The 12099-nt window shown below is 43.5% G+C and overlaps 1 protein-coding gene across 1 annotated transcript; it reads left to right on the forward strand.

The window, feature by feature from the left end:
* Positions 1-312: 312 nt before the first annotated feature.
* On the forward strand, positions 313-9190 carry LOC102928924 (leukocyte immunoglobulin-like receptor subfamily A member 6). The gene is made up of 11 exons (XM_076569125.1): positions 313-468; positions 623-658; positions 1938-2222; positions 2369-2668; positions 2972-3256; positions 3395-3691; positions 4668-4952; positions 6605-6901; positions 7126-7428; positions 8708-8758; positions 8861-9190. Exons 1-11 carry the CDS (start codon positions 435-437, stop codon positions 8974-8976), a joined length of 2289 nt encoding a protein of 762 aa, XP_076425240.1. The 5' UTR covers positions 313-434; the 3' UTR covers positions 8977-9190.
* The last annotated feature ends 2909 nt before the right edge of the window (positions 9191-12099 follow it).

Below are 12099 nucleotides of genomic sequence, written 5' to 3' on the forward strand. Positions count from 1 at the left end.
TAGGGGCGTCTTCGTTCCAAGCTGCATCCGCCCCTCTCTGTCCCCGGGCCTGTCCACCCCTGTGGCCCACCGCCACAGGCCCACCTGCGTCCACTTGTCCACTTGGGTTTGTAAAACAATCACACAGGAAGCTGACTGAGAAAGGGGAGGAGATTGAGACCTGCTTGAATTCCAGTAAGCTTTGTGTCAGAACCAAAACCAAAAGCAACAAAATCCACAAGAACAGAGACCACATGCTTTGCAGCCCCACCCTTCACAGCAGTGGGAAAGCAAAAGCTGCTTGCCTAGAAAGAGCAGTTCCTGTTTTTGCAAGGACTGCCTGTATAGCGTACTCTCGACAAGGAGGCACCATACTGCACAGGCAATATACTTTGTGTCTGTTCATTTGTCAAGGGGACCAACCATCTGCAAACTTTTGGCAACTGGAAGAGGCTATGATCCCCAACCTCACAGTTCTGCTTTGTCTTGGTGAGAAATGAAGTTGTAGAGAGAGAACTCTGAGTAGTCTACCTCAGAGCTAAGCACTAATCCATCAGGATGTCTCAGTAGCTCAGAAGGCATCTGGAAGTGGAGGTCCTGCTCAGGCTTCAAGGACATACACTCACAGGTAACTCTCTTGCAGGACTGAGTCTGTGCCCCAGGAACCAAGTGCTGGCAGGTGAGTGTATTCTTAGCTTTCATAAAGTGTACATTCTCAGTGGGAATCAAAGGTCACCTCTGAAGAAAAGAGATGGAGAAGAGCTGGTGTGGGCTGATGCTGGTGTTGCCTGCAAGGTCCTGAGACTGAGAGCTTGGAATTAAGCAGAATGTCTTCTGACAAAACATTCATTTTTTGCGTTGTTCTTTGTTTTGTTTTGTTTTGTTTTGTTTTGTTTTGTTTTGTTTTGTTTTGTTTTGTTTTCAGTGGGCCTCTCTAAACCCAAACTCAGAGCTGTACCAAGTAATGTGGTAACCATTGGGAAGCAGGTAACTTTAATTTGTGAAGCCCTCTTAGATGCTCAGGAATAATATTTTTATAAAAAGGAAACCCAGATATCCAGATACCAACAGCTCATGAAGACATTGAAAAAAAAAAGAACAAGATCTTTATTTCATCCATTAGACGTCATGATGCAGGCCAATATTGGCGTTATTTTAAAAGTCCTGCTGGCACATCAGAACACAGTGACATGCTGGAGCTCATGGTGACAGGGGAAAGGACCCTTCCCCAACACTAGGATTTGTCTTAAGGAAATGAGTATATTCACTGTGGGGTTCCTTTGACAATTCTGGAACGAGGTTACCAGGTTAGCAATATAAGTCCACTTAGGAGGCTTCCTCTTCTCTCCAAGGAGTCTACTCCAGCAATGTCAGCCTTTTATCCCTGCCCACCTCTGTGGTGACCTAAGGAGGTTATGTGACTCTTCAGTGCTCCTCACAAGAGGAATATAACAGTTTCATTCTAGTGAAGGAAGATCAAAATTTTTCCATGCACGTGGCCTCACAGAACACATACACTGGTATATTCTAGGCCCTATTCACAGTGGGTCATGTGACTTCACAAGAGAGATGGAGATTCACATGCTATGGCTATTACCTGAACAGCTTACAGCTGTGGTTAGAACCCAGCAACAGCTTAGAACTCCTGGTCACAGGCAAGGGAGCTTTAGATTTTGCTTTGAATGATAATTGGACAGATATGAGATCACAGAAAAGGATATATGGTGGGTTGGTGAGCTCATGCTCCTGAGCCCAATGTCACAGAACTCGGGATACAGCTGTGATTAAGGTTCAAAAACCAGGATGGACATTAAAAGTAGAAGCCATTAGGTCCTGGGAAGAATTTGGTCTTTATGTGTCCTTCTGCTGCTGCAGATCAGCATAACTAACATCTGCAAGTGTGAACTTCTTTGTGCAACTGTCTTAGCAAGGAAACGTTTTTTTCTTGTTCTTTGCAGGGTCCCTCCACAAACCCAACATCTGGGCTGAGCCCGGCACTCTGATCACATTAGGGAGTCCTGTCACCATCTGGTGTGAGGGGACCAGAGAAACCCAAACATATGTGCTACATAAAGAGGGAAGTCCAGAACCCTGGGACAGACAGACCCAAAAGAATGACAGCAATAAGGCAAAATTCACCATCCCATCTGTGACAACACTGCATGCAGGGAAATATCACTGTTACTCCTACAACTCTGCTGGGTGGTCAGAGCACAGTGATACCCTAGAGCTGGTGGTGACAGGTGAGTGTTTAAATAATACTCAGGAATTGTATCCCAAGATATGACTTTTAAAACGTCTGGTCTGAATGTATTCCCACTCATCAGCCTTTCAGGGGACAATGCAGACTGTATGAGCCCACTTAATTTTCCATGTTTATCTCTTCTAGGAGTGTCCATTAAACCCAGACTGTTAGCCCTGAACAGCCCTGTTGTAAATGTAGGACGGTCTGTGACCCTCTCATGTACCTCAAATCAGAGATACAACTGGTTCAGTTTAATTAAGGACAAGAAGATGTTTTCCAGCTCCATGGGCTCCCAGAATGTATATACTGGGCTGTCTTCTGCCAGGTTCCAAGTGCGTCTCATGACCTCCAGCCAAAGATGGAGTTTCAGATGCTATGGCTATCACACAAGCAACCCTCAAGTGTGGTCAGAAGGGAGTGACATCTTGGAGCTTCTAGTCTCAGGTGAGGACATTCCAGCTCTCTGTTGAATGACACTGAAATGGGTTTGCCCTGGAGGCCCTAATGTGTGATAAATACAGGGAAAGACAGGTTATTGAGATCACTGATACAGCAAGCAGACTGTGGGAGTCAAGATACAGAACCCAATGAGGGGTGTTGTGATAATGGAACCTGGAAGGGTCAGGAGAAAGATGGATCCTCACATGGCTCCATCTGTCCTTCGGTTATTTAAGGGTCAATTCCAAATTTTACTTTCCCTGTGCAACTGTTCAAAGTCCCACATCCCTCTCACCTACTTGTTTTCAGGGACCCTCCAGAAACCCAGCATCTGGGCTGAGCCAGGCTCTGTGATCACCTCAGGGAATCCTGTGACAATCTGGTGTGCATGTACAATGGAAACACAAATATATTTCCTGTATAAAGAAGGAAGCCCAGCACCCTGGGAGAGATTAACTGCACCAGTGCCTGATCACAGGGCTAAGTTTTTCATCCCATCCATGAGAGAGAATAATGCAGGGCAATATCACTGTTACTGTTATAACTCTGCTGGGTGGACTGAGAAGAGTGACGCCCTGGAGTTGGTGGTGACAGGTGAGTGGAGACTCAAGAATCATATGATGTGACTCTTTAGAAACTTCTTCTCTGAATGTATCCCCACTCAAACCTCAGGTCTGGGGGACAATCCAGACTGTGTGAACCCATTTAATCGTCCATATGTATCTCTCCTAGGTGTCTACAACAAACCCAAGCTGTCTGCACTGCCAAACCCTGTTGTAACCTTAGGAGGATCTGTGACACTTTCATGTACCTCAAATCAGAGATATGACAGGTTCATTTTAATTAAGGACAAGCTGTTCTCCAGCTCCATGGACTCACAATATGTATATACTGGCCTGTCTCCAGCCAGATTCCAAGTGGGTCCCATCACACTCAATGAAAACTGGAGTTTCAGATGTTATGGCTATCACACAAACAACCCTCACGTGTGGTCAGGAGGGAGTGACATCTTGGAGATTCTAGTCTCAGGTGAGGAAGCCCCAGTGTGATAAGTATGGGGAAGGACAGGTTCCTGAACCCACATATACAGCATGCAGATTATAGGACTCAATATACAGAAAGCACTGAGGGGTGTTCTGAGAAGGGAGCCTGGCAGGGTCAGCAGAGAGATGGATATTCAGATGGTTCAATGTGTCCTTCTGTTATACAATGGTCAACTATTCAGTACAGTACTTCCCTGGAGTTGTTGGTGACAGGTGAGTCATTACTCAGGAATCATATGAATCCATAGATGTGACTCTTTAGAAAAGTTTGCTCTGAATGTATCCCCACTCATTGCTCAGGCCTGGGGCAAAATCCAGACTGTGTGAACTCATTTAATATTCCATATGTATCTCTCCTAGATGTCTACAACAAACCCACCCTGTCTGCACTGCCAAACCCTGTTGTAACCTTAGGAGGATCTGTGAACCTCTCATGTACCTCAAATCAGAGATACGACAGGTTCATTTTAATTAAGGATGAACAGTTCTACAGCTCCATGGACTCACAATATGTATATACTGGCCTGTCTCCAGCCAGATTCCAAATGGTTCCCATCACTCTCAGTGAAAAATGGAGTTTCAGATGCTATGGCTATCACACAAACAAGCCTCAAGTGTGGGCAGAAGGGAGTGACATCCTGGACCTTCTAGTCTAAGGGAGGAAGCCCTAGCCTCTCCATTGAATGACAATGAACATGAAACAGGTTTCCCCAGGAGACCCTATTGTGTGATAAGTACAGGGATGGACAGATTCCTGAACCCACATATACAGCTGCAGATTATGGGAGTCAAGATACAGAGAGTACTGAGGGGAGTTCTGAGAAGGGAACTTGGAAGGGTGAGGAGAGAGACGGGTCTTCAGATGGCCCTATGTGTCCTTTTATTCAAGGGTCAAGTCTGAGTATCATATTCACTGTGTGACTCTTTAAAGTCCCACATCCCTCTCTCTTTCCTCTTTTCAGGAACCCTCAAGAAACCCAACATCTGGGCTGAGCCAGGCTCTGTGATCACCTCAGGGAATCCTGTGACAATCTGGTGTGAGGGAACTAAGGAAACCCAAATATATTTCCTGTATAAAGAAGGAAGCCCAGCACCCTGGGGCAGATTAACTGCACCAGTGCCTGATCACAAGGCCAAGTTTTTCATCCCATCCATGCGAGAGAATAATGCAGGGCGATATCACTGTTACTGTTATAACTCTGCTGGGTGGACCCAGCACAGTGACGCCCTGGAGCTGGTGGTGACAGGTGAGTGGACACAAAGGGTCACAGTATTCACATTTTCCTGTGGGGCCCCTGAGAGCCCTGCTGCTGGCTGGGAAATGACCCACATGACATAAGAAGGAAAACTCAGATCAGGCTGACATAGTAATTGCCAGTTCATACTCTTAAAAGTCTGAAACCAGGTCACTTATTGCAAGCAAATTTAAACATAGTACAAATCTGGACAAAAAGATTCCTGGTGTAATAGAAAATCCAGTGAGCAACTAGACATAATTGTATCAAAACTCAACTCAGAAGTGACCATGAAGTTGGGTTCTATAGCTAAGGGGCCTTTAATCTAGTGTGGTCTCTGACTGACATAGTATAGATGTCAGCAAGCTGTAAAGTGTACAGCACATCTTCCCTAAGAATGGGCTTTATTAAGTGAGAGCTAATGAAAAAGTCTAGGGTGACAGAGTCTGGGATAAACATTCTGGAGTATTCAGGTGATGCCTGGAGCTACAGATAGATGGTCCCCTGGTTATTAACAACATGCACTCCCAGCTCTCTTGATAGAAAACAGGTATTTATTCCATCAATTGAGCCAACACACTGCATGGATAACATTCCTGATTTCTCCCATGTTACAAATTTGTGAGATGAAGCACATCATGTCCTCTACATTTTCCCTCAGGAAATATATCTCCCAAATATTTTCACCCACAGCCCAGCTGCTGGAGACAATGTGTCATTAAATAGGCTATTCCATCTTCTCCTAGGAGTCTAACAAGTTAAACTTACTCTGTCAGCCTTGCCCAGCCCTGTGGTGACCTCAGGTGGGAATGTGACCCTCAATTATGTCTCATCAAAAGGATATGATTAGTTCATTGTGACTAGGGAAAATCAGAATTTCTCCAGGTCACTCAAGGCACAGTACATAGACACTGGACAGTCCCAGGCTCTGTTTCCTGAGGTCCCTGTGACATCCAGAAAGAGTGGGCCTTTTAGATGCTATGGATACTTCAAAAGTAAACCACATGTCTGGTCAGAGGCCAGTAACCCTCTGGAGATATATGTCTCAGGTGAGAAGACTTACTCAGTCATCTGGTTTTTGACTGGGAATCCTTTATCACTAGCTCTGCTGGCCTGAAGATGGTTCCAGCCATGATGGCTGAAGGCAGATCTCGACAGCTATGACCAAGATTATGAGAGACCCTGACACCATCAGAGCAGGGAAGGAGAGGTTATTGTCCTAGTTAGGATTGTAGTATTGAAATGACATACCATGACAAACAGCCAGTTGTGGAGAAAGATTTTATGTGGCTTATACTTTTACTGCACTCTTTATCCTCAAAGAAGTTAGGTGAGCAACTCTAACAGGGCAGGAACCTGGAGGCAGGAGTTGATGCAGAAGCCCTGGGGTGCTGCTTGCTGCCTTGCTCAGCCTGCTTTCATATAGAACCCAGGACTACATGCCCAGGGATGGATCCATGCACAATGGGATGGACCCTCCCTGTGAATTCCTAATTAACAAAATTCCATACATGTGTGCAGCCTAATCTTATTGAGCCTTTTTCTCAGTTGGTGCTCCCTCTTCTCCAGTGACTCTAGCTTGTGTCCAGCAGACTTAAACTTAGCCAGCAGAGGAATGTACAGCAAGAGCTGACCTGATGCCTTTCTACATATCCTTCTTCCAGGGTCATCCAGGAAGCCCTCCCTGATAACCCACCAAAGACCTATCTTGGCCCCTGGAGAGAAGCTGACCCTCCAGTGTTACTCAAACATGAGTTATGACAGATTTGTTCTTTCCAAGGAGGGCGGAAGTGATGTCCCACAGATGTCTGCCAATTTTACCCAGGCTGGAAAGTCTCATGCAAACTTCACCTTACACTCTGTGAATTTCACCACTGGTGGCCGGTATACATGCCATGGTTCATACAACATCTCTTCTGAGTGGTCAGCACCCAGTGACCCTCTGATTATCCTGATCACAGGTGAGGAACATAGTGTATTCTCTCAGGAACCCTGACTCTGGTCATGGTCAGCTTTGGGGAGGCAAGTGATTGATGGTCAAGATAATGAAGGTCTTCTCAGGATGAACAGATCTGTGGAGAGGGGAGTAGATGAATGGCATTCAGGGAAGATATAGAAGACTATGTAATACAAAAGGGTCTCAGAACAATGACTGTAGCCCCTCACTCACCCTTCTTCTCTCTAGGACATCCTCCTGTTGCACCCAACCTCTCAGTGCATCCAGGCACCACCGTGTCCTCAGGAGAGAAAGTGACCCTGTTGTGTAAATCGTCAATCCCAGTGGACAGCTTCCTTCTGTTCAAGGAGGGTGCATTCCATTCCCACATGCTTCAAATATCAAAGCTCCAAGATTCACAATATCAGGCAGAATTCTCCATGAGTGCTGTGACTCCATCCGTTGGGGGTATCTATATGTGTTTTGGTTCTCAAAGATCATCTCCTTACCTGTTGTCACAACCCAGTGTCTCCATGGAGATCATAGTCTCAGGTGAGATGACCTTGGTATATGTGAGATCAGAGGGTAACATTGGATACTTCACCTTGGAAGCTCTTGACTGAGTTAATAGTAGACTTATCTTAAGCATGGCTAATCAGAAAGGGTTTAGTATTAGTCAATAATACAGAGGCAAACTGGGATTCCTCAATTAATTCCCATTCCGCCTTCTTGAGGGAAATTCAGAATGTTCCAGGTAAGCAGCTGCAAGGTTCTGTACAGGCTTCAGTGTGGATGTGAGACTGAGAAGACCTGAGATAATTAGGCCACACTTCTCCCCATCGCCCTCTCCCATTGTCCTATTACCAACACTTTCCTGGATCCCCAAAGCTCATACCAATAGAAGTGTTAGATTTTCCTGTCTAGGGAGTTTGTTCCATCCCAGAGTGTGAAAACTCTGAGGTCCTGGAAGTCTTTATTTCTGTATCTGCCTGCATGATGACCAGGATGCTGGGATTCAAGCAGTATGCTCAACATGGCCCCTCTCCTGTGTGATTCCCAGTTTCTATAAGGGTAAACAGAAGAGCCCTGGCCTAAATCTTAAGGTGCTTTTAGTTCCAACTTTATCTCTGTCTTTCTCATAGAGGGGAATTCTCTAGAAACCACTTCTGCAATTGTCTTGACACATGCCACACTGCAATGGTGACATCGTGTAGGAGAATGTGACAGGATCTGGGCAGGGCATTCAGGCTCCTTCCTTCTAGGACATGCAGTGTAGTTCCAGAACAGGGAAAAAGCATAAAAGCTGGATTATTTGGGTTTAATCCTCAGCAACATGCCTTCCTGCTGGGTTACCAGCAGCTAAAATACCTGAGAGTGATGAGAGTCATTTTCACATTGCCTGGCTAAGAGTGTAAAAGGTACTGAATAAAAAGACTCAGTATGGGCCTCATACACAATTTCTCATTCATGAATTAGCTTCCATGTTCCTGTGCTCCATACTGGCCAGAAAGCATAGAAGGGCTTTATTAATTCTGAACTGGAAATGGGAGATTATTTTCTTCACCAACCCTTAGTTCTCTACATTGAAGTAAACTTCATGCTCAACTGTTTTAGCTCAAAGCATGAACTCAATCAGCTTGATGCATGTGAATAATCCAATAAGAAGATCAGAAGGAATCAGGCAAACTAGGGAAAAGGATTATACTGTATCTCTCTGAAGTTATATGATTTGCTTCATATGTAATTACAGGAAATATGATTGTTGAACTTGAGAAGACACTCAACTCTCTTAAGTACTTTATAAACTGTGTACATTCTCTTCTGTTCCTAGGATCTATTGGGAATATCACTGCATCACAAAACATGTCCAAACCAAAGACAGGTGAGTAGGAATATTCTCACTCACAGAGCATGCCCAAGGGTTTGGTATCTGATCTTTCTCAGGTGATTTTTACAACTCTGCCTTCTTTGTCCACAACCATAGCCTCAGAGTCACAGGATCATCACATGGTGGAGAATCTCCTCAGAATGGGGATGGCTGGCTTGGTCCTTGTGGTCCTTGGAATACTGGTGTTTGAGGCTTGTCACAAGCAGATGTGAATGAGAGCTACAGCAATGCATCTTTTGCAGTGCCATGGACTGGAAAATAGATATGAGGACTGAGTGTGGTTTTGTAAGAAAATACAGCACTCATGTGAAAGAACTGCTGTCATAAATATACCCAGGGCTAGTGGGAATTGAGTTTAAAGGGTAAGTCTGTTTGTTGGGGTGGAGAGGTATTTCCCCATAAATTAAACTTATCCTCTTACATTTGGCTATGGAGTTTTGCTGACCAGTTCCCCCTTTCCCCTCACCTAATGGTCTTGGAGAACACCCTACACTATCAGTCATGGTTGGGCCCCCATCTTTATACATATTATGCTTTGGCTTACTTTCATGTATCCTTTTCTATTATTTTAAATCACTATTTTCCCATTTACTGTATGAACTTATTATTTTCTGCTGAAAACACAGCATTTTGCTCGATTACAATGAAAGTCTGAAGAAATAATACTCTAGGATGAAAAATTAGCATCTTAATTACAGTGATGCCTTCATGATTTATTTAAAAGGAGGAGTGGAGGTTATGTGTATGTATGTGCACATGCCATACTTTGCATGTGGAAGTCAGAAGAGTCAAATCTCTCCTTCCCTCGTGTAAGATCCTTGAAACATTTCTAGGCTTGGTAGTAAGCTCTTTTATCCACAAAGCTGTCTTTAATGACTAAATGTTCTTAATGCCAATGAAATATCACATAAATGAAGTTCAGAAGAGACATGTAAAGCTGGTAATAGATGTAGAGGTAGTATCACGGATCTCTGATTTTATACTGCCTTGGTCAGAGCCCCCACTGCTAGACATGAATTTGGAGATGACCTTAGACTTTCCCATTCAGGAAAAAATTCATTTCAACTCTTAATTCATGGCCTCAAAGCTCTGTCTGCCCAGCATCATCACATAGATCTCTGTGGTACATGGGTCTCAGTAAAAATCCCAAGTTTATGTCCCTGTGCAGAGAAGATTGTAGTGATAAATAAACCTTGTCTGAAGATCAGAGAATAGAACAAGCCACTAGATTAAACATAGAGGCAAGACAGTGATGGCACACAACTTTAATCCTAGCACTTGGGAGGCAGAGATCCACCTGGATCTCTGTGAGTTCAAAGCCACCCTGGATTACATGAGATTGACTCAGTTAGGAGAGAAACAGAGCCAGGCAGTGGTAGCACACACCTTTAATCCCAGCACTTGTGATCTCATGCCTTTGCTTGATTTTAGAGAAGGAGAAAGCCACATTGGCTCTGTCCTCTGATCCTCAGGGAAGCTTTATTGGGGTACATAATATAACACTACAGAAGATAAATCCACTCAACTCTTTCAAGTAAAATTCCAAGTACACTCAAGCCACACAAGCTTTAACCTCCACCATCAAACCAGAGTTCAACAATGCCACCCAGTATCATTGCCCACCGACAATTTTTATAAAGGTCAGTATCACTGATCTTTATTGTCTTTGTTCCCATGTTACCTCAGAAGTGAACGTATGGAATATGAAATGATGGTTTCATTATGACATATTCAAGAAAGTACATCATGTATGTGACAATAATAATTATTAAAGATGTCATAAATTTGGAAGGGAATGGGAGGTGCATTGGAGGAGTTGGAGGGGAGAGGAAGGGATAGAAATTATATATATAATATATATATATATATATATATATATATATATATATATATATATATATACAGTGTTCACCTATGAAATGCTCCAAAAAATATAATAAAAATTTATTTAAAGATATTGCATTTGGAGATTTACTTTACATTATATATTTTTGTTAAAAAATTTAGAAATTATACATGTTAGCATTGAGGCATATATATATATATATATATGTGTGTGTGTGTGTGTGTGTGTGTGTGTGTGTGTGTGTGTGTGTGTGTGTTGGTGTGTATATCTATAAACATATATGTGGGCATATATATTATTTTATAATAATGATTAATTTTCAATGTTCAATTAGTTCTTTAAGAATTTTAGTTATGTATTTTGATCATGTTCATCCTTCTCCCTCATGTCCTCCCAGATCCAAATCCTATTTCATAATCACCCAATTATGTGTTCTCATTACTTAAAAAAATCACTTAAGACTGCATGCTTCAAAGCTTCTCACATTCTGTGTATTGTCCAGTAGTGGATCTCTTTGTTACTTCCCATCTACTGCAAGAATAAGCTTCTCTGATGATAGCTGAGTGATGTACTGATCTATGAATATTTATTTGATAGTTCAATGGTGAAAGGTGACCTTAGTGTGTTGGAACCAAGGGGCACCACCATAAAGTCATACCATGCAACAGAGCTCACATAGGAGGTTTATTGGGGGTGAGGTGCAGAGGAGGCCTTTGAGGGAGAGCAAAAAGAAAAGAGAGAGAGGCAGGAAGGGCTGGCCTTTTATAAGTGGATATAGTGCATGCACATAGGGAGTGTGCTCTACTTGGTGGCTGTGACAGCTACAGTGTCACATACTGGCTGCTGCTGCTGCTGAAAGGTCCTGCTAGGTCTCCAAGAGCAGGCCTCTGTAAATGTCTGAATGCTAACATTCTTTCCTTTTGTTTATTATAAAAAAAGGTGAGGAAATAGAAAAGGGTAGCTGGTGAGGTGGCAATGGGGGCTCCATGTTCTCAAGACTGCTTCTTGTTTTCTGGAGGTGTTGTATCTTTGGGGGATGTGATTAAACTGGGATGCTGGCCAAGTCATGGGATAGCTGGATGTTTCACTGCTGTCCCGCTTCTGTGGGGTCATCCAGCACTAGAGCAGTGCAGAGCTGGGTAAAGCAGTTTGTGAGGTTGGGCCACTTGGGGCTAACTACTTTAAAGCTGTGCAGGAGTGCAGACTTTGAGATGGCCTGGCAGAATGCTGGCAGAGCAAAAGATAAAGTTAAAAAGTTTAGTGGGGAAATTTTTGCTTAGGTCTGGGTAATTAAGGTAGGGGAGTCCCAAAACTGGAGGAAGATTGGGGAGTTCCCCCTAAGGAACAGGTTGTAGGTTGAGAAAGAGGTTGTTGATTGACAGTACTTATCTGAGGTGCATTTGACAGTGCATCTGACTTGTTTGTGGTGGATCCAAGTTGATGCCCTGGAGCTCACATGAATGTTTTGAGTTTACAAAAAGAGATAAGT

The sequence above is a fragment of the Peromyscus maniculatus genome, chromosome 1 (genome assembly GCF_049852395.1).
Source record: "Peromyscus maniculatus bairdii isolate BWxNUB_F1_BW_parent chromosome 1, HU_Pman_BW_mat_3.1, whole genome shotgun sequence".
NCBI classification, from domain to species: domain Eukaryota; kingdom Metazoa; phylum Chordata; class Mammalia; order Rodentia; family Cricetidae; genus Peromyscus; species Peromyscus maniculatus.